General features: G+C 40.6%; 1 protein-coding gene across 1 annotated transcript in view; it reads right to left on the bottom strand.

Annotated features, from left to right (window-relative positions):
- Nucleotides 1-4654: 4654 nt before the first annotated feature.
- The window catches only part of BCKDHB (branched chain keto acid dehydrogenase E1 subunit beta), a 252167-nt gene continuing 230390 nt past the window's right edge, over nucleotides 4655-26431 (bottom strand). Inside the window, exons 10-11 of the mRNA XM_088470538.1 lie at nucleotides 9268-9428; nucleotides 4655-4759 (exon numbers count right to left, since the gene is read on the bottom strand). Of these exons, the coding sequence (XP_088326664.1) occupies nucleotides 9288-9428 (141 nt within the window). The 3' untranslated portion in view covers nucleotides 4655-4759; nucleotides 9268-9287. The remainder of the gene's footprint in view (nucleotides 4760-9267; nucleotides 9429-26431) is intronic.

Genomic DNA, 26431 nt, shown 5'->3' with positions numbered 1-26431 from the left:
ACAAAATCAATTATAAGATTTCAATACCATAAACTTACACATGCTCTATAAACCAACACTACAGTATATGTCTCCCATGATGTCATCAGGCTACCTTAAATCCTGAACCAATATTCCTCCCACTTGAGGTTTCGTACATATATAGATGTATAAGGGGTAATAACCAACACCACAAGGGCCTCTGTATTTAGCACTATGCCCTACTCATATTCAAGCATGCCTAAAATCCTGCAGCTCCAGAATCTGTTTCTCTAAATACAGGATTATTACATAAGCAATAGACAATTTATAAATTAACAAATATTTAAAATAATGACATGTACCATACACAATTGCATAAAAAAAACTGTGGAAGTTTTAAATACCGAAGGCCATGGTGATTTCAGCAACCGGAAGATCATCACGTGACCAGACAACGTGACCAGACAGTCACGATGGCTGCAAATACTGTGGAGAAGGAGCTTTGTGTGCTCAACTTTAGTGAAACGAGATCTGTTAAGAGTTGTGCAACAACATTTTTGAGTGCGATTGAGGAAATTACCACCGTGATTGGCACAAGAAATTTCAATCAATTGGCACCGTGAAATTATAAATTACCTCAACAAAACACTTACACAATGCTGGATTGGCCACGCAACAGACGGCAACACGCTGGCTACCAGAAAGTCCCAATCTATCATCCTATGACGTTTTTTTATTATGATTTGTCAAGTTCAAGGTCTTCATCCCTCCTCCTCCTCCTGTAATCTCAATGATCTGAAACAACGTATCACAATAGCTATTGCTGAAGTTGATGGAAACATGTTAACACGTGTTTGGCAAGAATTCAACTACTGTGTTGATATCTGAAGTCTGTCCCAAGGTTCACAAATCGAACATCTGTAAATTGGTGTAATAAACTTCCAGTTTCTCTACAAATTGGTGTGAGTGTCGTCATCATCAATAGTTGTTAGTTTATTAATTGTTAAAACTACAGTATTTATTTTGTAATAACCCTGTATAATAATTAATGTTCCACAGTGGCTGTTGCCACTCTTTACTAACTGGTTTTCCCTTCACTAAGTCATTTCGGGACATCTCGAATACTTTAAGTACTGTATGTCAGATTTCCATCTGATATTTTCTGTAATTGGTTCACTGTAGATGCACGTACAAACATGCATTCTGAAAATCACCAAGAGTGTGCAAGGCTCTAGGCAGCAGTGACTGTGAATCAATTTACTGCTACCTCACAGTATATAAATCAGACTGATTTTCACTACAAAGTAGGTGTATGACTTAGGTTAGCACATATTCCCCATGAGACGCACTGATTCATCAGGTGTGGTATGTTTTGTTGACATGAGAATGCCTACATACTCGCAATGACAACATTGACCATGTTGACATTCATTAAGTCAACATTGATGAAATGTTGACAAACAACCGTGGTGGTCTAGTGGACACTTACCTGGCCCTGTGTGGTTAGCTAATGTGGACTTCTGGCATGTCCAGTGGCACTGTCAGCAGTGAGTATTGCCAATTGTAACCCTCCACTGCCAATCCATGCTGAATATCAGCATTTCACATGTCTACATTCTGCACATGCCGACATGGTCGATGTCAACATCATAACTGGCAACACTGTAATGTTGACTACATCCCAATCTACCCATGTCTAGTCCAGTTTTCCCAACATAAGAAGCAAAAATGCGCTCACCCTGCCATTAATGTAATGTCCAGGTACTGGCCCATGCACACATACTGTATGTACAAACTGACACAACAGCTGAAAAACACATTAGTGTGCTGTGGTTCTTTTTATTTTCGATTTGTACATCACTTCCCACTTTATGTGGAAGTGAGTTGAATTATGTACTGTAAATAGCATGTGTTGTAAACATACAGATTATTGTTTTGCCATTATTAATGAAAATGTTTTTTTTTTATAACCAAAGTAATTATGTCTCACTACTTGAACATGTAGAAATCTCTTTTTTCTGCTTCTTCTCGTCTCTGGGAGCAGGATAATTGCAAATCTGCATCCTGCATATGTGGGCTAGTCTTCACTTAAACAAACCTTTTAAATCCATGGTACGTATTTAAATTGTAGGCATACAGAGTAAAACAGTAAATTGTAGCATGATAAAATGGTTACATTTAATTATGTCAAATTACATAGAATTTTACAGACCTATCTGGTTTTATTTAAAGATGTGTCTTAGAATACGTCAGTTTTAAAAAGGCAAAAAAAAAGAAATATCTTTTATTTATGGGCCAGGTTATATCTGCATGTCATGGCATAAAATCGCAATTTCCTCTGTACACAGTATCCATCAACATTCAAGCCTTAAGGGTGTTTAAGACATGGCTACTGACTTTATATTTGAAGTATCATCACCTGTTCATACATCTTCCTGCAAAGGCTTGATATGAACATAACCTCAGTGACAGAAATAGTCACAGCAAATGAGATACTTTGCTTTAAGTAAATTAACTGGAATGGAATAGTGTTAAGAATGAGGGAAAAAGGAAGGATGTTAAGAGGGGTGAATAAGTGAGAGAAGTGTAGATACGAAGAGGGCCATTTACCAAAGAGACACTTTGACAAACCAGCGGTAAGCTGTGCTTAGCACTCTACCTCTTACACCACCTGTAGATGGTGATAGTGATACGGTTCCCACTGCCGGCAACAGGGACCTAACAACAGCCCTTCCGGCTTCAGCTAAAACTTCCAGGCATTGTAGAGTCCCCATCGGGTGAAAGTGTAATGTGTATGCCCAGACTGCCCATCACTGATGTGCATGTCACAACAGCATGTCGCTGGCAGAAACAGAGCAGAGGATGCCACCGAGGATGGGGATGTCGCTGGACCTTGCCAGAGGGTTAGGTAATGTTAAATACCAGCAGCATATTCATTAGTATCATTGTGATGTTACACAAAATATTCAGCTTGTAATAAGGATCATTAAATAGGGCTCTAAGGTATAGATGGGTTAAGATAACACATATAGGGGTCTATTTACTAACCAGTGTTAGGAGACAGAGTGAAAAGTGATAAGGTACCAGCCAATCAGCTCCCAACTGTCATTTTTCAAACACAGCCTGTAAGATGACAGTTGGGAGCTGATTGGCTGGCACCTTATCACTATAGTGGTTGACGATTACAGTCATTGAACAAGTTGCCACTCCCTCACTTGTCTCAGCTCAGGTCTCACTACCTTCCTATGCTAGCATACAGGGAAATATAAATCTCTTAATACAGATTTATAAACTTCACAAATTGAAAGTCAAAATCATCATTCTAGAGATGGGGAGTAATGAACTCAAGCACAACCTCAATCTCCCAACCATGGCTGTCAGTCGTGGGTCAAATCTGTGACAGTATAAACAGAATTTAATTATGAATGCATTGCATTATGATGGGATGTCCCAGTGATGTCATCAGGAGATTGCCAGGGATCTCCTTCTGAAATCTTGCATGGGATAGCAGAATCAACTATTCCATGTTTTATTAATAGATCCATGATGAAGCTTACAGTTAGAATTGCATGATCTATATAGAAACGTTTAATAGCACTTTTACTTACATTTGTTAGGTATTTATCAGTGACCTGCAGAAGACACAGCGCTTGAAAGAACCTGCTCTCTGCGATGATGAAACGCATGAGCACGAATAATTACACTATATTAATGCTTCCAGGGGGAGTGCAGTGCGTTCCGCCATGGAACACGCGAAAACTAATGTCATTACTGGATTTACCAAATACGCCACACCATTTTTCCTTTCTGGACTTTGAGACATTTCAGAGTTTGACACAGCTGGGGTTGTCAAGAGGAGGATGTAGGGAGGTAGGGACCCCCACCAATCAGGACCCTGTATAGCTCCTCTGGGTGGACACTAGCACTATGGGGATTTGGTGGGGTTTAAAAGGAGGTTACCCAGGTCAGATCCTCATGTTAGTCACTGACTTTGGTTAAGTGGCGATACTCTGCTAAGAGAGTGTGTTGACATGTTTTTATTTTGTTATTTTAGACGAACCCTAAAAATCACATCAACAAATTGGTTGTAACATGTTAAATGTCGACATTATGAACATGTCAACATTTTAACCATGTCGACCTAAATGCATGTCTACATATTGATGGCCGACCGAATGACCATGTCTACATTCTGACTCTTGACATTTCAGAACCTGTCAACGTAGTTTCAGATCCTCCAATAGATTTTGATCTTCTAGTGGCCAGGACAATACACTTAAGGTATCTATTCTTAAAAACTATATGGCTAGACTATGTTTTGAGTACTGATAGCCACAGTATTGCTCAATTATGTTTTAATTATATTAAATAAAATGCAAAAAAGTAGAGGATAAATGCATTGTATAAAAAAATTTAGTTTACAAAGATTTGTATGTAGTTAGTCTTTAATAAAGTTTATACTCCCAAATTCTTATGACAACAAATAAATTGCTACGGTTAGTGGGAAACATTTTTATTCAACATGACACTTTATTAAATAATCTTAAATGTATGGATGAATCAGCACATTTTTTTCTGCATGTTTTATTATATCATCAAATACAGAGTACAATTAAAAACAAAAAACTTTCAGGATGGATAATTCATTTTATGTATAGTCATTTTTAGATACTGGAAATTCATTATGTTGGCAATTCTTGTAGTCTGGACTCCAGAATATTGTCCCAAAACAGTGTTTAAGATAAGTGACTTGTAAGAACGCCTGATAGATTCTTCCTTCTTGTGCTTCAGCAAAGTTCTGCAAAACAAAGAATCATGATGCAGCATAAAGCTTTGGTTACTATTATGCTACATATTAATTTCAGACTGCTGCTATTTGTGAGAAAAACAAACGTTCTAGTGCTAACAGAAAGTGGTCTTAAAATCTATTCAACTAGTAATTTTAATGATAAAAACCCCAATAAAAAGTTGCATGGCTGCCCAAATTCATAATCCAGAAAGTAAAATCCTATTCTTTATTCACTGGTAACAGTTTTATTACATACATAATGAGAACACAAAGTTAAAAACTTAATTATTCCTAATCCAAAACACATTATAAATCATTAAAAGATCTCAGACAAAACCATCCTTTCATTGTTATCGAACTGTATGAATTAAAAAAAATAAAAAAAGTTGTATGCAAAACATATTTAAAACTACTGCAAACATTATTTCACTAGATAATTTTGCTTTTTAAATGTTTTATATAGGCAATAAAAATGCATAGAACTTTAGATTATAATGTATTCAACATAGAAGACCAACTTTTTTTTATTCCTTATGACCTCATTCATTAGATTTTAGATACAAACACAAGGGTAATATATATTGCTTGGTCTTATCCTGACTTTTCCAAGAAACCTTTGTTAAAGAGATACATTTGGAATAAGTATTTCGTAACTGCTCCATAACATGCAACTATAGCTACCCTCACAGCTGTTAATATAACATAACACATATAGAGTATATAAATGCAAAGCAGTAAAAAATAGTGGATGATATTAGAATTTTGGTACTATATAATCATCCAGTAATAATATACTTGATGAAGAGAATACCACGCTAATATGTGGGGTCTACAGTATATAGTAATAGTGTGTTGGTATTGATGGAAAGTCTAGGTTGTTAATTGAGTACAAGAGTCTAGGCAGGCCGCGGCATCCTGCTAGTCTGCCTCTAGTCAGGTGGGTAGCAAGATCGTAACTTGTCGGTGCCTGGGGTGGTCTTCTAAGTACTGGGGCTGGGGTACCGAGGCAATGGAGAGGGCCTCCTGGCTTGACTTGCTTCCCTTCGGATGGGAAACCCGGTGGTGCATCTGTTGCCAGACGCACTCCGAGACCCGTGACTCAAAGGTGGCTCGTTGGTGCCTGGGGAGGGAATCTACCAGCTAGGGCTCAATTAAACCGGTTGCCGGGCACCCCCTCCGGGTGGGGGGACTCCCCTCTGTGATGTCTGCTCCCACTCCTTGCCAGCTCACTGTCCGTGCTCCATCTTCCTGGGTCGCTGCTGCTTCCAGGTTGGTCACGTGACCACGGCTTGTTTAGATTGCGGGTTTGATCTCTCTTCTCTGTAGTGGTATAATGACGAAACGCGTTTCAGCCATCTCTGGCCTTCTTCTGGGAGATTGTGTGGTGAATACAGAGACCTCTATTAAAGGTTGAGAGGTGTTTCCAGTTTATGCAAATCTATCTGAGATTGTTGTCTGATTGGTTGGTGCTCCGTTCACATCTGTTGGTCATTTTCTGAGTTACTCTAAAGGGGCCTATCCATTTGCAGACTTTCTGCACGATGCGACCAAAACCAGGAGGTTTTGGTCGAATCATGCAGAAAGTCTGCAAGTGGATAGCCGGCAAGGACCAGCGATGCGCGTGTATGCTGGGTCCTTGCCGACCCAGACTATCTATCGAACATGCCCGTCAACCTGATGACGGTCGTCAGGTTCGACATGTTAATAGATAGGGAGGTTGGGCTCCTGCACTGAAGACGTTCAGTGAACGTCTTTCAGTGCGATGCCCGCACTTCAGCGACATGAAAGTCTGAACGCTGGACGTTCAGACTTTCATGTCGTTAAATGGATAGGCCCCTTTAGTGGTAGTGATTCATTAGCTGTGCTAATATATAGAAGTTGTGTTTCTTAATGGGCTCACAAGCCTAAAGCATCAGGTGTTGTAGTGTCTATTAAATTAATCATATGTCTGAGATATTAGAATCATTACAAAAGTCCTGTATTCATGCATGTAAAAATCAGAAATGAGACATATAATATATAGAAGATATATAACTGAGCTTGCATTAATGGATTCATCGGATTTATAGGGTGTCCCGTATGTATATGGGGTCTAAATGTCAATAGTTATTATGTCATGAATCTATACCTTGTATCTGATGGTTGTTTTGTTCTATACCTAAAATAATCACTAGGGATATGGACTGATTTATTAGGTTAGTTGCATTTGCTGTTGTATGGTCAGCTGTAATAGAAAATGGGAGTACCAGAGTGGGTGCTGAAGATAGAATGAATGTGTAATTCAGTAGGTTCGAAAAGAACTAAAGAGCTGCGTATAATAAGAGATATTGTGGTTCTATGGTAGGGATGGTAGGAATATCCCAGTAGGCTGGTATTAGTATAACAAGACAATTATTGGTATTACGTCAAACAACAGTTACTTTATATGTCATGGAAGAAAAAAAGGGGGGATCCATGATGGAGGTGAGGTTTATGATAGAGATCAAATTCACTCATGTCTAAGGCTGTAAGAAGTCATTAGTAATACGTAGAATTGGGGTGGCTGGCGAGCGTTTTGATTATGCAAGATGTTCATGTATTGGCCAGCTTTGATAGGTTGTTGGGTTGGTATAGCAGTTATTGTATCTTGTCTTAGTTCTGTCTTGTGTGATAATGGTGGATTGATTGTCTAGGATTGTGAGATAATGTGAATGCTGACTCTCTCATACTTGTTTGCATATGATTGATTTAACCTCACTATTTTTGTTCAGGCCCCGTGGGTTGAAAGTTCTGATTTCGTACATCCACCTTAATTCAAGTTTATTTATCTAGTTTGTAAAATTACCCACTCTCCAGTTGGGTTTCACTTCTTGTATCCCTATGAACTGTAGTGATCTGGGGTCGCTATTGTGGAACTCTTTGAAATGTTTAGATAAGTTGTGGTATTTCTAATGTTGCGTATGTGTTCAATGATACTAGTTTTGAGTTGTCTTGTCGTGCAGCCTACATATTTTTTGTGGCAGCCGCATTCGAGTAAGTATACAACTCCTTTGCTGTTGCAGGATAATCTGTTTTTTATTTTATAAATGGTGCCTGTCTGATTTGACTTGAAGGTGTCGATTGGTTTTGTGCCTTGTTTCCTTTGGTTGGAGCACCCAGAACATGTGCCACAATAAAAGAAAGTTATTATGTATACTGTTGTTAATCGTGGTTTGTTTCGTGTTTGGGGAGAATGTGGTTATGTGCCAGCTTACTATTGAGGTTTGGAGCTTTTCTAAATACTAGGTTTGGAAAAGTGGGTAAAAGATCTGCCAGCACCCCATCTTCTAATAGTATGAGCCAATGTTTCTTTAATATTTTTTGTATGTCTTTGTACTGTGTAGACAAGTTCGTAACAAAAAGGATTTTGGTGTCTTTCTCTGTATCCCCTTTTTCTTTGTATTGTAGGTCGTCATTTCAGTTTACCTCTACGGAGGTTGTATCGTATCTTTTTTCTAAAAATTGTTTGGTTAGTTCCTTGCCTTGTGTCTCATAATCTGTCTTGTTGGAGCAGTTCCTCCTTAATCTAATGAACTGGCTTTTGGGTATGGATTTGAGCCAGTTTTGGTGATGCCAACTGCTGAGCAGGATGAAGCTATTCACATCTACTTTTTTTTAAGGTTTTGGTTTGTATGGTGTTGTCTCTTATGTGGATATCAAGATCTAAAAACTCCACTTGTTGTTTGCTGTAGTTGGCCATAAACGTAAGATGGGTGTCTTTCTTGCTGATTTGCTCTAAGAACACTTGCAGTTGCTGTTCATCTATCCAATAGGTCATCTATTTACCTCTTCCAGAGGTCCTCCCACCAACTCATAAATTTTAAACTAACTCAGAAGGGGACTCAATGGTTTCTCACACACATTTAAGGTGGCATCACCACATACCCAAGAGGCCATGTCCCCTGATGTATGCAGTTTTGGGGGAGTAACCATGCTCCAATCTTAGTCACGCTGGGATTTGCTCAGCACTCAGAGAGCTACTGGGAAGCCCCTAGCCTCTCTCAGCACAACATACATGCATCATCCATCACTGCTGCAGCTCTGCTCGTGAAACCATCCGAGGAGGTGACACGAAAACAGCAGAGCAGCTCTGCTATTTTGGTGTCACCCACTTGGATAATTTCACCTGGTGCGGCCCGCACCCCCCTAGTAACACCACTGCCTACAAAGCAATAGCTGGTTCTTTAATGAATAGAATAGCGGGCACATCTAACACACAGAAGAATAAACACATCCAGATTGTGTTATATTTTAATGTCCAAGTGGATTAATTTGTTCTCACACACACTTCCTACTATGTACAGCATAAACCATCAGTCTTTTCTTTCATTTTAAACCTTTATATAAACTCAGGAGACAGATGTATGGCCAATTTAAAGTGAATACAGGGAAATAAGAAGTTTCTAAATTATGACCTTTAAGAATTTTCTTGTGTATGAATCAAGCAAGATGAAGACCAGATAATTTATTCAGGCAGAAAACACAAGTAAAATACTTACATAAAAATTTGTTGCTTTAATCAGTACTTAATCATTTTCCGCAGTGCGTCAAAGCATTTCCATTTATCAGGGGTATAGAATGGTTCAAAGATGTGAGGAAATGGTGTGTCATATCCACATACTCTGGCTATTGGAGCTTCCAGATTCAAGAAACACTCTTCCTGCAGATAAAGAAGAAGGTCCAGCGTGAATAAATGCAACTATCTTATTATCATGCAATGAAGTAGAAACACTGAAAATTTAAATTGTATCAATACCAGTGATGACAATATTCATCATAAAACACATGCACAGCCGGAAAGGCACTTGCAGGACATTACAATTACCAGTTTAGTAAACTGACCATTTATACAAGACAAAAACCATCAGCAAGCCAATATTACACAAATTCTTGTGCTGCTGCCAGCACTATGGATTCGGTCTAAATTCACACTCACTTGCACATTGCTCTTTTAATTTCAATATCTGATCCCAGCAATGTCTAAACTGTGTCATAAATCAGACCTTTTTTTCATGCAATACAACAATTTGTTACAACTCCCATGATAAGTACACAGCAAATGCAGAAAATCAATGAAATACATTTACAATGTAAGAAAAAACTAAGGAGATAACGGACTCCAACTCTCCCCACTTCAATTCTTCTCAGCTGCAGGAAGGTAGATTATAGTATACAGATGTGTCCTTACTCATCTAGCCTCAATACGCCATGCAGCGCGATATGCCTTGTGTGAGTGAGCTGACAGATCCCAGGCAGCTCTAATAGCAACTAGGATACACACGAAGGTAAGCCGGGTGCGGACAGCCGTGGGGGGGGGGGGGGAGGGTTAGGTTTAGGCTCCCGGGGGGACTTATGGTTAGGCACCCCCCCTGGAGGGTTAGGTTTAGGCTAGGGGAAGAGGGGGTTAGGGTTAGGCACCCCCCGGGGGACAGGTTTAGGCAGCGGGGAAGGGGGGGTTAGGTTTAGGCACTTGGGGGGGGAGGTTAGGGTTAGGCACCCCTAAGGGAGGGTTAGGGGGTAGAATTAGGTTAGTGATACCTTAGGGGCGATCGGGATCTTCACCCTTGCCGGGCTGCCGCTGTCGGGATTTGAACCGCCGGCCATGCAGCCAACGGTAATACCTACTGCACTAGTGTGTTATACAGAAATGCAATGTGCAAGCAGAGCACACTACAACAGTGACAGGCCACATTTCTCTCTCTTGGTGCCAGACATTCAACATTAAAGACAAAAAATAGTAATAGATGGGTACTACAAATAGCTCCCATTCTCTATCTTTCTTGAAGCTAGCTTACTGATGAAAGCATGCGTCAGACTTTTGTGCGGTTAGTCAATTGAGCAGGACTAGCTGTGGCAGGATTCACTAACCAGAGACTCAGGTTTCATTGAGTATGCAAGTTACACTTGGGTTCTCCGATTGGAGGGGGCCTACTGCGCTCAAGGGTTTACTCTGTGAGGGATGGAGGTGGGAGCAGGAGGTGATGAGCAGTGCATGTAGTCTGAGAAGGACTGAAACCACTGGTGCCACTCAAAACATCCTTGAGTGACACCTTGTGGCAAGGGTAAATGACGCCTGCATTACAATAGGCATACCTAATATTTGTGTAGGACTATGTAAAATGTAATAAACCGGTTTTAATTGTTTGCTTTTACAAGACTACATATTTTTCTTAAATAAATAGCCATTGTAAGATGAATAACAGTATGTATGTAATGTATAGCGGAAAGTGACCTATAACCTTGGCAGCCGTTACAGAGACAGAGGAAATTTACATAAATCCAAATAATAAAATTAAAATATCAAATCCATGTGGCTTTGTATTTCATATACAGTCTAGAGTCAGCATACTCAGAAATACATCTTCATTAGAAACATGTTATTATGGGTATATTTTTTAGCTCATCCTTTTTAGAGGCCACAAATATAGTATTTGTCACTAATAATATCTTGTACTTAAATTGTTAAAAAAAAAAATTCTCTTCAAGTAGACACACGGAGTATGCTCAGAAAACGGGCGCTCACAACTATGGGGGATGCAGTGTCAGGCGCACTTCAATCTCATCTACAATTATGGAGGTGGAACTGGGGTGTTAAGGGACGTTCTCACATAGGTAACGTTCAGTGAAGCAGTGTACATGCAAATGCTATGCTGACCTGGACATAAGGGGAAATCTGCCTTTTTGGATGTATATCTATTATACCTAGTATAGGCCAGGTGCAAGCACTCACTGATGTTGACTAGTATCTAACCAGGTGAATGTTACTGATGCAGCAACATATCTAAATATACAAAAATACCACATATGTTCTGAGCACACTGCTTTTGAGCAGTACTGTATATGCCAGATGTCTTCCAACTGTACATAAGGCCCTATATACCTACTGTTACAGTGGCATCAGTAGGGGATGCGGACCAAACCTGGTGGCACCCTCCGAGGGGGTGACACCAAAATACCGGCTACCCCACAGTGACAGGGAGCTGGGTGCTGCACACTTTCCCCACAGTGCAGCGCCCGGCTCCCGGAGGAGTAAGCAGTGCAGGAAGAGTCTCTGGGAGCAGCCCAGCATCTCCAGGAGTGCTGGACATGCCCCCAGAATTATGATGCAGTGTGCGCCCCGCCTTTAGGTTTACTGACTCCAGTGCTACCACTGTACTGTTATACATATGCACTTTCAGCTAAAACTGCAGCCATTGCAGGCGGAAAAAAGAAAGAAAACACTAAATCACAACTCCGTCCTTTTATATATGGACTCTAAGGGGTAAATTTACTAAAGTGAGAGTTTTTAGAATTGGTGATGTTGCCCATAGCAACCAATCAGATTCTAGCTATTATCTTCTAGAATGTGCTAGTTAAATGTTAAGGAGAATCTGATTGTTTGCTATGGGCAACATTTCCACTTGTAAAAACTCTCACTTTAGTAAATATACCCTTAATAATGCTATTCTAGAATTTCTAGAATTAGGGCCCTATATTTAAGATGTATGTGTGTACATCAGTGATTCTCAACCTCTGTCCTCAAGACACACTAATAGTCCTGGTTTTACTGATAGCCATGATTGTGCACAGATGATCAAATCAATATAACTGAGGTACTAATTAAGTCACTTGTGCTCAAGTATGGCTATCCCTAAACCTGGACCGTTAGTGTGCCTTGAGGACCATGGTTGGGAACTCCTGGTGTACATAATAGATACAGTACCTTGCAAAAGTATTCACCCCTCTTTGCATTTTTCATGTTTTGTTGCCTCACAACCTGGAATTAAAATGGACTGCTTGAAGGTGTGCATCATTTCATTCACAGAACATGCCTACAACTGTGAAGTTGTTTTTTTTTATATATTGTGAATCAAACAACATTTAGGACAACATTACAGAAAACTTCAGCGTCATAACTATTCACCCCCCTAAAGTCAGTACTTTGTCGAACCACCTTTTGCGGCAATTACAACTGCAAGTCGCTTTGGATAAGTCTCTATGAGCTTGCCACATCTTGCCCCTGGGATTTTTGCCAATTCTTCAAGGCAAAACTGCTCCAGCTCCTTCATGTTGGATGGTTTCCACTTGTGAACAGCAATCTTCAAGTCTGACCACAGATTCTCAATTGGATTGAGATCTGGGCTTTGACTAGGCCATTCTAACACATTTAAATGTTTCCCCTTAAACCACTCGAGTGTTGCTTTAGCAGTATGCTTTGGGTCACTGTCCTGCTGGAAGGTGAACCTCCGTCCCAGTTTCAAATTAAAAGCAGACTGAAACAGGTTTTGCTCAAGAATATCCCTGTATTTAGCACCATCCATCTTTCCCACAACTAGAATCAGTTTCTCAGTCTCTGCTGCTGAAAAACATCCCCACAGCATGATGCTGCCAGCACGTTTCACTGTGGGGACGGTGTTCTTGGAGTGATGGGTTTGAGCCAGACATAGCGTTTTCCTTGGTGGCCAAAAAGTTACATTTTAGTCTCTTGACCAGAGCACCTTCCTCCATACATTTGGAGAGTCGCCCACATGCCTTTTGGCAAACTCAAATCATGTGTTCTTATTTTTATAACTAAGTAATGGCTTTTTTCTGACCACTCTTCCATAAAGCCCAGCTCTATGGAGTGTACGGCTTATTGTGGTCACATGCACAGATACACCAGTCTCTGCGGTGGAACTCTGCAGCTCCTTCAGGGTTACCTTTGGTCTCTGTGCTGCCTCTCTGATTAATGCCCTCCTTGCCCGGTCTGTGAGTTTTGGTGGGCGGCCCTCTCTTAGCAGGTTTGTTGTGGTACAGAAAAAAAAAAAACACATTCCTTCCAGCTCACTGCAGCAACATCAACAAAAAATACTTAAATCCTACATGATAATAGAGATTCAGAGGTATTTATTACATACATTTACAAATATATGAATAAGCGCCAGGCCATAGTCAAGGTTTCTCTATACTGCATCCCTAACATTAAGGGGTTCACGTCTGAGAAGCAAGGTACCCCAAAAAAACAATTAGAAAAGTGATAAAAAAAATATCTATGTGAATTAAGTGGTGATGCCCTGAAAAAGGTCTAGCCAGAACAACTCCGGGGACCCCACTCCCAAACGCTCCCCCCAAAATAGTTATTGCTACATAATAGTAGCACCCACTCTGGGTCATATAATTACAAATTAGTGTACTGTATAATAACAGCACATGTATAAGCTGAGAGCTGACTCATCTTGGCGCCTGGTGCTTATTCATATATTTGCAAATGTATGTAACTAATACCTCTGAATCTCTATTATCATGTAGGATTTAAGTATTTTTTGTTGATATTGCTTCAATGAGCTGAAGGGAATCTTTTTTTTTCTGTGGTTCAGTGTAAACCCCACCCTTTCCAAGCACCTGTGTAATGTCATTAAGCTGATATGAGCGACCACCATACTTTTTGTTTGCAGGTTTGTTGTGGTACCTTGTTCTTTCAATTTGATGATGTTGGATTTGATGGTGCTCCAGGGGATCATCAAAGATTTGGATAATTTTATTTTGTCCCTGACTTGTTTGGAGAGCTCCTTGGTCTTCATGGTGTGATGCCTCTTGCTTAGTGGTGTTGCAGCCTCTGGGGCCTTTCAGAAAAGGTGTGTTTATACTGGCAGATCATGTGACACTTAGATTTCATTTCACTAATGTGACTTCTGAAGGTAATTGGTTGCACCAGAACTTTTGAGGGGCTTCATAGCAAAGGGGGTTATTACATATGCACATACCAATTTTCAGAATTTTATTTATAAAGATTTATTTATATATATTTTTCTCATTTCACTTCACCAAATTAGACTATTTTGATCCATCACATAAAATTAAGATTAATAAAATAAATAATTGTAATGTAACAAATAAGGTAAAAAGCCAAGGGGGTGAATACTTTTGCAAGGCACTGTATTTGGCATGGCACACATATACGTTTAAATTACATTTATAATCTTATTTTCACAGTGGCAGATTATCACACTTAGGGGCAGATGTACTAAGCTCTGAAAAGTGATAAAATACAAACCAATCAGCTTCTGTAATTTTTCAAAAACAGTCTAACATGACCGTTAGGAGCTGCGTGGCTGGTAGTTTATCACTTTCCAGAGCTTAGTACTTCTCCCCTTAAAGCAAAGGAAGTGAGTAGTAACTGGAATGTCATTAAATCATTCCTTTAACATGATGCTAGAAGCCCTTTAGCATACCCCCCAACTTTTGAAGAGAGGGATGCGGGACCCTTCACGCGCGCCCGAAAATGGGGCAGGGTTTCTAAAAGGGGTGGAGCTTTCCTAAAAGGGGCGGGGCCACACAACAACCCCCCATTTTCGTCACTATAGTGGGCGCGCCCAGCACTCTCAGAGATGCTGGGCAGCCCCCCAGGCTCTCCCTGAGGGCCTGCGCTAGTGAACAGATGCCGTGTGATGAACACGGCATCTGTTCACCTTCTGCACACCCGCTGCTTGGCCCTACAATTTTCCTGTTTATTATCATTCTCACTTGTAGCGTCCTCTTCTTTTATCCCCAGCATCTCCTGGCCTCCTCTATCTCTTCCCAGGCCCTTCCCCATAAGGCCATGGCCCTTTTTCAGGTGCACTATCTTATGTCCCTATTTAAAAAAAATGGGGGGGGGAAGCTCTCTCTGGCACAGGGTACCAAAAAGTCTAGTTACGGCTCTGATTAACAAGTCAACTTAAAAGAAGTGTAATAGCATCAACTTTCTAGTGGTGTTTATTCCCTCTAATTCTCTAAAACATGCTCAGAAATTGATCTTTTTCTAAATGCAGAATAAGGATATAGTTAACACTCCTAAATCAGACTAATTAATCATACAATGTTTAAAAGTTGTGTGGTAAAGCATTGCCTAATTAATCGACTATCAGCAGTAGGTCAAAACTAAGAAGGGGTGGTAGGGAAAATGCATGCGAATGGGATTTGACAATTAAAGCAGTAGAAGAAGTTGTAGTATGGCATACTCTAACACAGTATATTGCCACACTTTGACCACACACTAATGCTCCAAACATATTCTCATGATGTTAAAAAGTTTCAAAAGTTTGGTTCCAGTAATATGCAGAGATGACTGCTTGAATCACCAGCTCTAACATGATGTAAGTTCATAATCTTAAAACAATGTATTTTCTATGCAACACTTCTTCGTCATGCTGTAGTTTATGCAGAGTGCACATTTCATGTTGGGAGTCGCCATCATATGATTTCAATATATTATCAAAAAGAAATTGTTAATAAACAAGTCATACTGCATGTTGAATAGTTTTTAGATAAAATATACGGCAGAAAGACATGAAAACATTGTGTGAAAGCCCAGTCTCCATTCCAAAGTGTTTACAAATGTGTCATTTGACCAAATGAACAAGGAGAGCAACTTGAAGAACTTGTGCTGCTCACATATGCTGGACAAAATGTTTTTATTCAACCAATGTTTAGATTAAATCTGTATCTTGCAATCTAAAGTATCATTTGATATAAATAGCTGTTTACATTTAAACATTTTCATGAACAGTCATGAATACAAAATCATGTTTAATGAATAATGCTAAAAGACCAAGAAAGAAATATGTGCTTTACATGTACTCTGTGGTTTGAGTCATCAAATATGTAATAGCACATGTTAACAGTGTTTACAGAATTAATCTACTGAAAGGGCACTGAATCAAATAATCAGAGCCGTAAACAGATTTTTTTGGTGCCTTGTGCTAGAAAGAGCATTGGCGCCCCCCTCATTTTTTAAAAGGACATAATGCACCCAAAAAATGGGAATGGCCTCATGGGGAAGGGCCAGGGAAGAGATAGGGGAGGCCAGGAGATGCTGGGGATGAAATAAGAGGAAGCTACAAGTGAGAATGATAATAAACAGAAATTTGACTGGCCCAAACAGCGCCCCCTGACCTGTGGTGCCCTGTGCGATGACAACGGCCACACTAACCTAGTTACAGCCCTGCAAATAATGACAAGTTTGGTAAAGAAATCAAACTACAGTGCAGTGCATAAAGCTGAATAAGTATTAATGACACACTTATGTTACTTGGCTACCCAGTTTGCACCAACTGAGCAGTCCACAGCCATTCTCATTTCACTAAAGTGAAGGTCGATTAGATAAAAATAAAATAAAAATGGTGTGTCAAAGAATGAGGACTTAAGTATAGTTTATGTAGAATAAAGCCCATGAAATACACTGTACCAATGGACTGCCAGGTGGGGGAGGAAATGTAGACTCAAAATACCAAAAATAACAGTTAAGGTTGATGATCTTATACGCATTTATCACCGCAATAAGAAAATCAGGTTTCATTCTGATTTAATAAAAGAAAAAAAGAAAAAAGTTCCATCTGCAATGATCAGCTCCCTATCAATCCTGGTGGGAAAGGGTTAGAGTACTCTTACCACTTTCCAAGCCTGTGCACCGAGCATCTGTGCAAGCCTGAACCAGCATTGCCGTTTCACGCATGTGCAGTAGAAAAGGACTCAGAGAGCAGCTGACAGGCTGAAATACATTGGGGTATATCACATAACCCCCCCCCTCCCACGGGAACTCTCTCTACTCAGAGACTGACACTGCCAACCTCAGCACCCACTAGCCACGCAAAACATCGCGAGGGCGCACACCCAGAAGTGACTCCAGGCAGTCACACCACAACGCACAACAATCTGCATCAAGGGGAAGAGGTACCGGGATGGGAACAAGTCCCTTAAGCAGATCCGTGGCAGAACAGACACCAGGAACCCAAGAAAAAACCTAGGAACCAGCAGCTACGTCTGCACAGGAGACCCCAGTAAGGAACCCTGGCATAGAGGGATAACATTATACCAGATTGATGCACCACTAAGTCCCACACAAGCATACAAGTGGTAACACCTCCAAGTCAACCTCAGGAGACTCCAACTGGAACAACACCATAGAAGCACACCGGGAAGACCACAACACAAGACAAGTGGTAAGCAAAATAGGGAAGATGGACGCCTCTTTGCTACCTACGAACTGGTTTATCCTTTAACCACTTGACTGGCATGGTTGCAATTTATGGACCACACAAGGCAGCTCTTATCTGCTCTGGTCACAAAATTTTGAGACTCTTCCCACAGCTGCTGCTCTCAGAGGGACCTCTACTTGCCTGTACCCTCTCCCCCTGTGTCTGCTATGCTGCCAATCACTGCTGATCGGTCAGCAAAGCAGGACCCCCCACCCAGCGGCTGCAATGATTAGCAGCCACAGGGAAAACTAAATTAACCTCCTCCCTCAGTGTACCTGGTGCCTGAATCCAATGTTCCAATGGTGGTTACGATGTTCGAAAAAAAATGAATCTGTTTTTGTTTTTACAAATATATATATATATATATATATATATATATATATATATATATATATTTATAAAAAAAATTTTTAGTGAATAATTTTGGGTAAGTTGAAATCAATGTTCCTCACCTAATTCACTCAAAAACAAAAAAGACAATTTTGGAGCGGTTTTTAGAAAAACAAAGAGCAGTTAAGTGGTTAAAGTACCAAGAGACATTATCACTCGCTCCCCCCGACATAGGAGCCCATTTCAAACATTTGATAGTGGACTATACATTCTAAAGTGTACCATCATCACGATTGCATGTAACCCATATGGTCGATGTTGTCATATAGATTGTTGTATGAATACATATTTGTTCTCTACCAGTAGATCTTCAATAGACAATTGCAGAATGTACGTCAGACTGTTTGTAATTTGTGCATTGTGACATATACTGTATATTGTATATATTTCTACTGTATCTATTCCTAGTAAAGTATATTCATACATACATACAGCCTTGTATCATTATATACATCCATCAGGGACAGAGCACGATATCATACACTATTGCATGTAAAAAAAATAAAATAAATAGAATGTAAAATAATTTTAATTTGAGAAAAGCATATTATTTTAGATAAATATAATGTTTAAGCAATAAGTATTTTTTTTCCCAATTCCCCAGCACTGTTATCACCAATAGTTTTTGGCGAACTGCAGCACAAGTACCGCCACTGTTCTAGTTAAATAGGTTACCAGACAGCCCCAGCGATTCCGGCCAGCCAATGATAGTCACCTAAAGCCATTGCCAGCTGTAGCCTTTAATAATAACAGGGTGTCACAGCACTGCGCCACAGCCTGTGCTCAGATAAGTCAACTTGACGCAGGTGGGAGGTCGTGATGTGGGTTTTACTCAAGCTGCCACAAAAAGTATTGGAATAGCACTCTTGCGATCAACAGACACTTAAATCATGCTTAAAGATCCACAGATGTAGCCTGGGAGTCTCCAGGCACATGAATTCATAGAGCAGAGAGGTAAAGCTGATACATTTTTAGGATTTATTGAGGAAAACTCCAGGGTTAAGTTACAAAGAAAAACAGGTAAATAAACAAGGCATACAGATATATGCACAGATTGGCTTAAAATAAAAGAGATAAAACATCAGAACCCTAAATGATCTTACTCTGAGGTTTAGTTGATCTGAGTGGGGAAGACCACGAGGCAGAGGAGTGGACCACTCCTAGCATGAAGCTACTCCCTTGTAGAATGAACACTGAGTAGTGTGGGTTTCTGATCCTTATATAGTGCCACGACCACTCTTTCCCCCAGCAGCCCCACCCTTTCCAGACTGAACAGGACTGCTTTCATGTTATCACAAGATCTGTGTAGATGAAAATAAGGTTGTCTCCAGCAGGAGAGCTGAATGAAAGAGACTGATAAGCTGACACTCTTCCAACCTGCTTGTCTGTGTAAAAGGGCTTGAACAAGGGCCCCCTACTGTGAAAAGCAAATACTATTTCCAAGGAAGTTAAGCCTTCAAAAGATTCTTCGTTAACAACTCGCCAGTTGGTTCAGCAAGTAGCTGACGCAATTCATATCAAACATATTCATAAAATATACATTAAGGGAAAACTATAATAATTCACCTAATGGTCACGGCCGAGTTATTACTTATAATACAGTGAGCACAGTTTACCCAGGGCACACAGAATGCATACAGTCATGACATGTGACTTTGAGGAATAGTCGTAACTCATGGCAACAACCACACCTCCCTCCTAAGAATGGCGCAGGGAGATGGCTATCATCCATCACATACTTCCCTGTGCCACAGCGACTACCTCATCACCTTGCCACGAGAGTCCATCAGCATTCCTGTGCTCTGCTCCTTTTTGTGGTTGAATAGTAAAAGTGTACTGCTGCAGAATGAGACTCCATCTCAGCAATTTACCATTACCCCCGGCAACCTTGTACAACCAGGTGTATGTGTTAAGGTCAGTAATTACCATGAAGTCTCTCCCATAGAGGTAGGGCTGCAGCTTTTGCAATGCCCACACAATAGCTAGGCATTCCTTCTCAATAGTGGCATATGCCACCTCACGGGGGAGCAGTTTTCTACTCAAGTAGAGGACTGGGTGGTCATTTCCCTGCCCATCTACTTGATGGTGGACATCTCCCAGACCATATTTAGAAGAGTCAGTCTGCACAATAAATCTGTATTTAAAATTTGGGGCCTGCAGCACTCGGACGCTTCTTTTGGGTCAGGTCAGTTAGTGGCTTGGCATCATAATTGGGTACAAATTTATATAGAACTCCGCAATTCCAAAGAATTACCTGACCTGTTTCTTGTCCAGAGGGGTAGGCCATGCTGAGATAGCATGAGTGAGGTGCAGTACCTGGGACACTGTGTAAGGGGAGGCTAAGTTGGTGTTTTTCTGGCTTAAGTCAGTTCTGCCCCAGTGATTTTGTCCAATACACATCAAGGTGTCTCAGGTGTTCCTCCCAGGGCTGGCTGAACACACCAAGATCATCCAGATATGCCACCGCATGTCCCTCCTGGCCTGCCAGCAGGTCATTGACCAGGTGCTGAAAGGGGACAGGAGCATTTTCATTCCAAAGGGCATGACGAGGAACTCTAACAACCCAAATGGGGTGATAAATGCGGACCTTTCGTGGGCTTCAGGCGACCATGAAATCTGTCAGTACCCTCGGCTGAGATCCATGATAGTGATGTAGCGCGCTTGGGCCAGCTGATCCAGCAAGTCATCTATCCTAGGAATTGGGTATGCATCAAACACTGTGGTCTCATTCAACCTCCTATAATCCATACAGAATTGGGTACCCCCACATTTCTTGGGAACTAGTACTACTGGGGCCGCCAGAGAACCGTTGGCTTTCAAGTTATCCTGCCCCATCCCCATTAGGGATTGCAACTTCTCAGTGATTATATCTTGACTTTTTTCTCATGGTACAAAAGCCCATTTCCCAAAAATATTCTATTTGGGTCATCTTCTGCACACACCTGATTAGCACAAGCCCTTACAGACTTCAGACTTGTGTCTGCGTTCTGACATGCTTTAAACAGACTCTGTTGCTCAGCAAGGGGCAGCAGACTGGGAGGCTGCCCTCCCTCCTCAGCTCTCACAAGAGAAAAGGGGGGGGGGGGAAGGGGTATTGCCTTCCAGTGAGCTATCCTCTACACCTGCAGGGGTTAGTACACACTCTTTAAGTGCTGCTGCCTCCACAGAGGGGAGTGAAGGGGTCAATGTACACTCTTTAGTGCAACGCTGTATGTAGTCACTGCTAAAACCTTAGTTACAGGGCTGCTCATAACATTTCTATTTTGCCCTGACTGTGTTACAGTTGCAAGTTCATTGTCTAACTGTACCTCACCCGGTTTTACGCTAGGACGTGCATGATTACACCTTTCAGTCTCTGTCCTGGCAAGCTGAAAAGAGTTATACTCTGAATTATAAACAAAATCATCCACAATGCATACTGATCCTGCATTACATACAGGCATACAGTGCATCCGGAAAGTATTCACAGCGCTTCACTTTTTCCACATTTTGTTACATTACAGCCTTATTCCAAAATGGAACAAATTCATTTTTGTCCTCAAAATTCTACACACTACACAACATAATGACAACGTGTAAAATGTTTTTTTGAGATTTTTGCTAATTTATTAAGAAAAAAAAACTAACAAATCACATGAACATAAGTATTCACAGCCTTTGCCATGAAGCTCAAAATTGAGCTCAGGTGCATCCTGTTTACACTGATCATTCTTGAGATGTTCCTACAGCTTAATTGGAGTCCACCTGTGGTGAATTCAGTTGCACATGATTTTGAATAGGCATACACCTGTCTATATAAGGTACCACACTTGACAGTGCATGTCAGAGCACAAACCAAGCATGAAGCCAAGGAATTGTCTGTAGACCTCCGAGACAGGATTGTCTCGAGGCACAAATCTGGGGAAGGGTCCCAATTAGCACAGTGGTCTCAATCATCCGTAAATGGAAGTTTGGAACCACCAGAACTATTCCTAGAGTTGGCCGGCAATCTAAAAACTGAGCAATCGGGGGAGAAGGGCCCTAGTCATGGAGGTGACCAAGAACCCGATGGTCACTCTGTCAGAGCTACAGCATTCCTCTGTGGAGAGAGGAGAACCTTCCAGAAGAACAACCATCTCTGCAGCAATCCACCAATCAGGCCTGTATGGTAGAGTGGCCAAACGGAAGCCACTCCTTAGTAAAAAGCACATGGCAGCCCACCTGGAGTTTGTCAAAATGCACCTGAAGGACTCTCAGACCAAGAGAAACAAAATTCTGTGGTCTGATGAGACAAAGATTGAACTCTTTGGAGTGAATGCCAGGCGTCATGTTTGGAGGAAACCAGGCACGGCTCATCACCGGGCCAATACCATCCCTACAGCGAAGCATGGTGGTGGCAGCATCATGCTGTGGGGATGTTTTTTTAGCAGCAGGAACTGGGAGACAAGTCAGGATAGAAGGAAAAATTAATGCAGCAATGTACAGAGAAATCCTGGATGAAAACCTGCTACAGAGTGCTCTTGACCTCAGACTGGGGCGACGGTTCACCTTTCAGCAGGATAACAACCCTAAGCACACAGCCAAGATATCAAAGGAGTGGCTTCAGGACAACTGTGAATTTCCTTGAGTGGCCCAGACTTGAAAACAATTGAACATCTCTGGAGAGATCTGAAAATTGCTGTGCACCGATGCTTCCCATCAAACCTGATGGAGCTTGAGAGGTGCTGCAAAGAGGAATGGGCGAAACTGCCCACAGATAGGTGTGCCAAGCTTGTGGCATCATATTCAAAAAGACTTGAGGCTGTAATTGCTGCCAAAGGTGCATCAACAAAGTATTGAGCAAACACTGTGAATACTTATGGACATGTGATTTCTTAGTTTTTGGGGGGTTTTTTATTTTAAATTTGCAAAAATCTCAAAAATGTTTTTTACACGTTGTCATTATGGGGTATTGTGTGTAGAATTTTGAGGAGAAAAATTAATGTATTCCATTTTGGAATAAGGCTGTAACATGAAATGTGTAAAAAGTGAAGCGCTGTGAATACTTTCCGGATGCACTGTACAAAAGCATATTAAATAAATCTCAGTAAACTTGTTCAATACTTCTTCCCTGTGTCATTTCACATTACTACACACAACTTAATTTATGGACATTTATGGTTTGATTTCTTTGCATGTGTGGATTGTATGGGTTGTTGCTGACATTTGGTGAAAATTTCATTACAATAGCCCCATTACAAATATATCTACTGAGAAAAATGTTGATGTGTTCAATACTTATTTAACCTGCTGTGTGTATGTTTATATATAAGAAAAAGTAATAATAAATTCCATTTATTTCTGAATTTTCCACTACGAGCACAACTGTCAAGCAGTCTTCTAAACATCTATGGTCGATAATTTCAGAGGATGGTGATTTACCTATATTCAAACACACTTCTTTAATGCCTGCATATTCAAGAGGAAAGAATCTTAAAGACATTCGAATGAAGACCTGTGTTGTCTTTCCATCTTCCACCCTAGATACAGCCACTCAGAAGAAAAAGCCAGGATGTTACAAATGTATTTCTTGCACTACTTGCAGATATTTAGAACCGGGACATTATTTTAAACATCCGCACAGTGGCCGTAAATTTCCCATACGCCATGTATTAACGTGCACATCTGTTTTCGTCATTTACATCATTATTTGTCCCTGTGGACTTTATTATGTAGGTCAAACTACCTGAACCTTTAGGGAGCGAGCGGCTCTACATCGGTCTGCAATTAGAGCATCCTTGGGAGGCAAGGAAATAGAGCAACCTGTGGCTCGTCACTTTCGGCTGGCTAATCAATCTTTAGCCAGTCTCAAATATAAGATCGTGGATCATATCCCCAGTGACATTCGGGGTGGTGACAGAGATAAGCGTTTGAACCAGTGTGAGGCACGTTGGATTCATCATCTGGATACCATAGCCCCTAGGGGCCTCAATGAAAAGAATATGTTAAATGTGTTCCTTTAGGTTAGGTTTACTTGCTGGACTTTTGTGTTATGCATGTCTTTCACTACCATCAATTTAGCTGTGGTTATTGCATAGTGCTTGTTATAATATTTATCAACATTTCCATTATCTTCGATTAGTATCACTAGCAGCCTCTGTTCTGATACTTTTGTGTTTTGTTTTTAGTTTTTTTTTCATTTTTCCTTTCTATTATGTACTATTTACTTTATTTCACTAGTTTTCTTGATTATATGTTTTGTCTGTCAGCATGCTTTTTTCTTTCTCTCATTTTTTTCTTTCACTACACCTCCCGTTTCTAGGGGCCGGTTAGGAGGTGTGCCACCTGTTGCTGGGCAGCCACAGAAGCGGGTCATGCCTGAGGGATTCCCCTGCTCCCGACGGACTTCCTGGTGAGGTAAGCTCCGGGTATGCATTGTCAGTCCCGGGGTCTCGGCAGAGGTTGCGTCGTAGGTTGCTGGGCAACCACAGTGCTGTGCTATGCCTGGTGTATTCCCCACTTCCGGCGGACACTCCAGTCTTGTGACTCCGGACACGGTGAGTGAGATTTCTTCAGCACTTCTTCCTTCTTCTATTTAAGGTAGGACACTACTGTATTATGTTCTCCTGTTTATGTCCTGATGAAAAGGGCTATGCGCCTTGAAACGTTGACACATGTATTTGTTATGATGATGTCGGTTATTTAATACATATTGACTTTATGCATCTATTGGAGTGCCGCCTTCCTTTAACGGTGCTGGGTGTATACTCAAGCCAAAAGGATTTCTTTATATATATATATATATATATATATATATATATATATATAAACAGTTTCTTATATAGCGCAGCAAATTCATTGCACTTTACAATTTGAATCAACATTAACATTATACTGGGTTGTAAAAGACATACATACATACATAAAAGACATACATAAGGGTAAGAGGGCCCTGCTCGCAAGCTTACAATCTGTAGGCGATAGATAGATTGATATCAACCACCTTAATAAAGTGTAAATATTGTCAAACATCTACTATCATTCTGCATAGGGGGAGTTCACACCTTTTACCTTTCTGTCCTTTTTTATATTGGGTTAATTCTCTTGGAGACTTACCACTGACTTAAGAAGCTCTGAAACTAACTGTACTATAACAGTCTCCACTCTGAGCCCGACCATCTGCTCTTGTCTAAACTGTGCCATTTTCCCACTAGTTTCTAGGCACTCTCATTAACTGGACCCAAAATACCCCTTTGTATTCCTCTCTGCATTTATTTTGTCTAATGTATGTGTTTATATCTCTCTTACACATTGTCTTCTATTGCAGAATGCCTTAAAAATCAATGATAACAACAACTATAGGACAAAATGCGAAACAGTCAACTTTTATACAATTACTTGTAACAATTTTTTTTCCCAGATAAAAGGCAGAGAATACAATTTTCATTATTTCCAACATTCAATTTTTGTTGGCATCTGACACCATTTTTGATGGAATGGAAAGCACAAAAAATATATGATTTACAGTACAAAGAACATTGAAAAAGAAACATTTCTTGGCCTGTTTTTCTTCTTAAAAAGGAAGCAGTTTGATCAATGAGTTTAGTTCGGGTGATTGGATTATGTATGCTTTGACCATGCTTCAAAGAAAAAAATATGCAACAAAGCTTAATCCAACTTCTTAAATTTCTTCCAGCAATGCTCAGTATAGTTAGCAACAATTATATTCTGTCAATCTTTCTTATAAATAATTAAAAACAGACAGATGTTTTGCAAAGTTAATGCACTTGGGCCAAATGTTCAATGATAAGTGCAATGGGCCGCATAAAAACTAACACTAGATAAATGTAATGGATTCAGACCAGGTAGTGGAAAACTCACTTCACTGTATAACCCATGGGAAATACTTATCTGTGAGGTCGTTCGCAAAAAGAAAATGTGCAAAGCTGTAGAAAGGTTTATGTTGTGTGCCGTTCACAGCCAGGGGAGCCGAGAGGGGAAGTGGGTACAATGTACCTGGGCAGTCTTGGAGGCACAGCCACACCCGATTCAGCAGAAAGAACAGCATGTAGAGAGAAGAGTCTGGCAGTCACTCTGAGGCATCACCAATAGTGTATGGAAATGCGCAAATTCGCCTCACCCCAAAAAGTTCTGTGTGATTCCTTCGTGGTGTAAAGTCATGATTCTGCTGTTCTTTGATGCGCACGGTATGATCCTACAGCACTGGGTTCCCCGTGGGCAGCCAATTAAAGGTGACTACTATGAAAACGTAGAGAAAACCCATTTGCATGGAGCCATGAGGAAGAAAAGACCAAATTTGCTGAAGAAACAGTGGCTTTTG

Source organism: Taudactylus pleione, unplaced genomic scaffold (assembly GCF_031769625.1).
Source record: "Taudactylus pleione unplaced genomic scaffold, aTauple2 ptg000015l, whole genome shotgun sequence".
Classification (NCBI taxonomy): Eukaryota; Metazoa; Chordata; class Amphibia; order Anura; family Myobatrachidae; genus Taudactylus; species Taudactylus pleione.
Note: the sequence above shows the minus strand (reverse complement) of the source record. Positions and strands in the feature narration are given on the sequence as shown.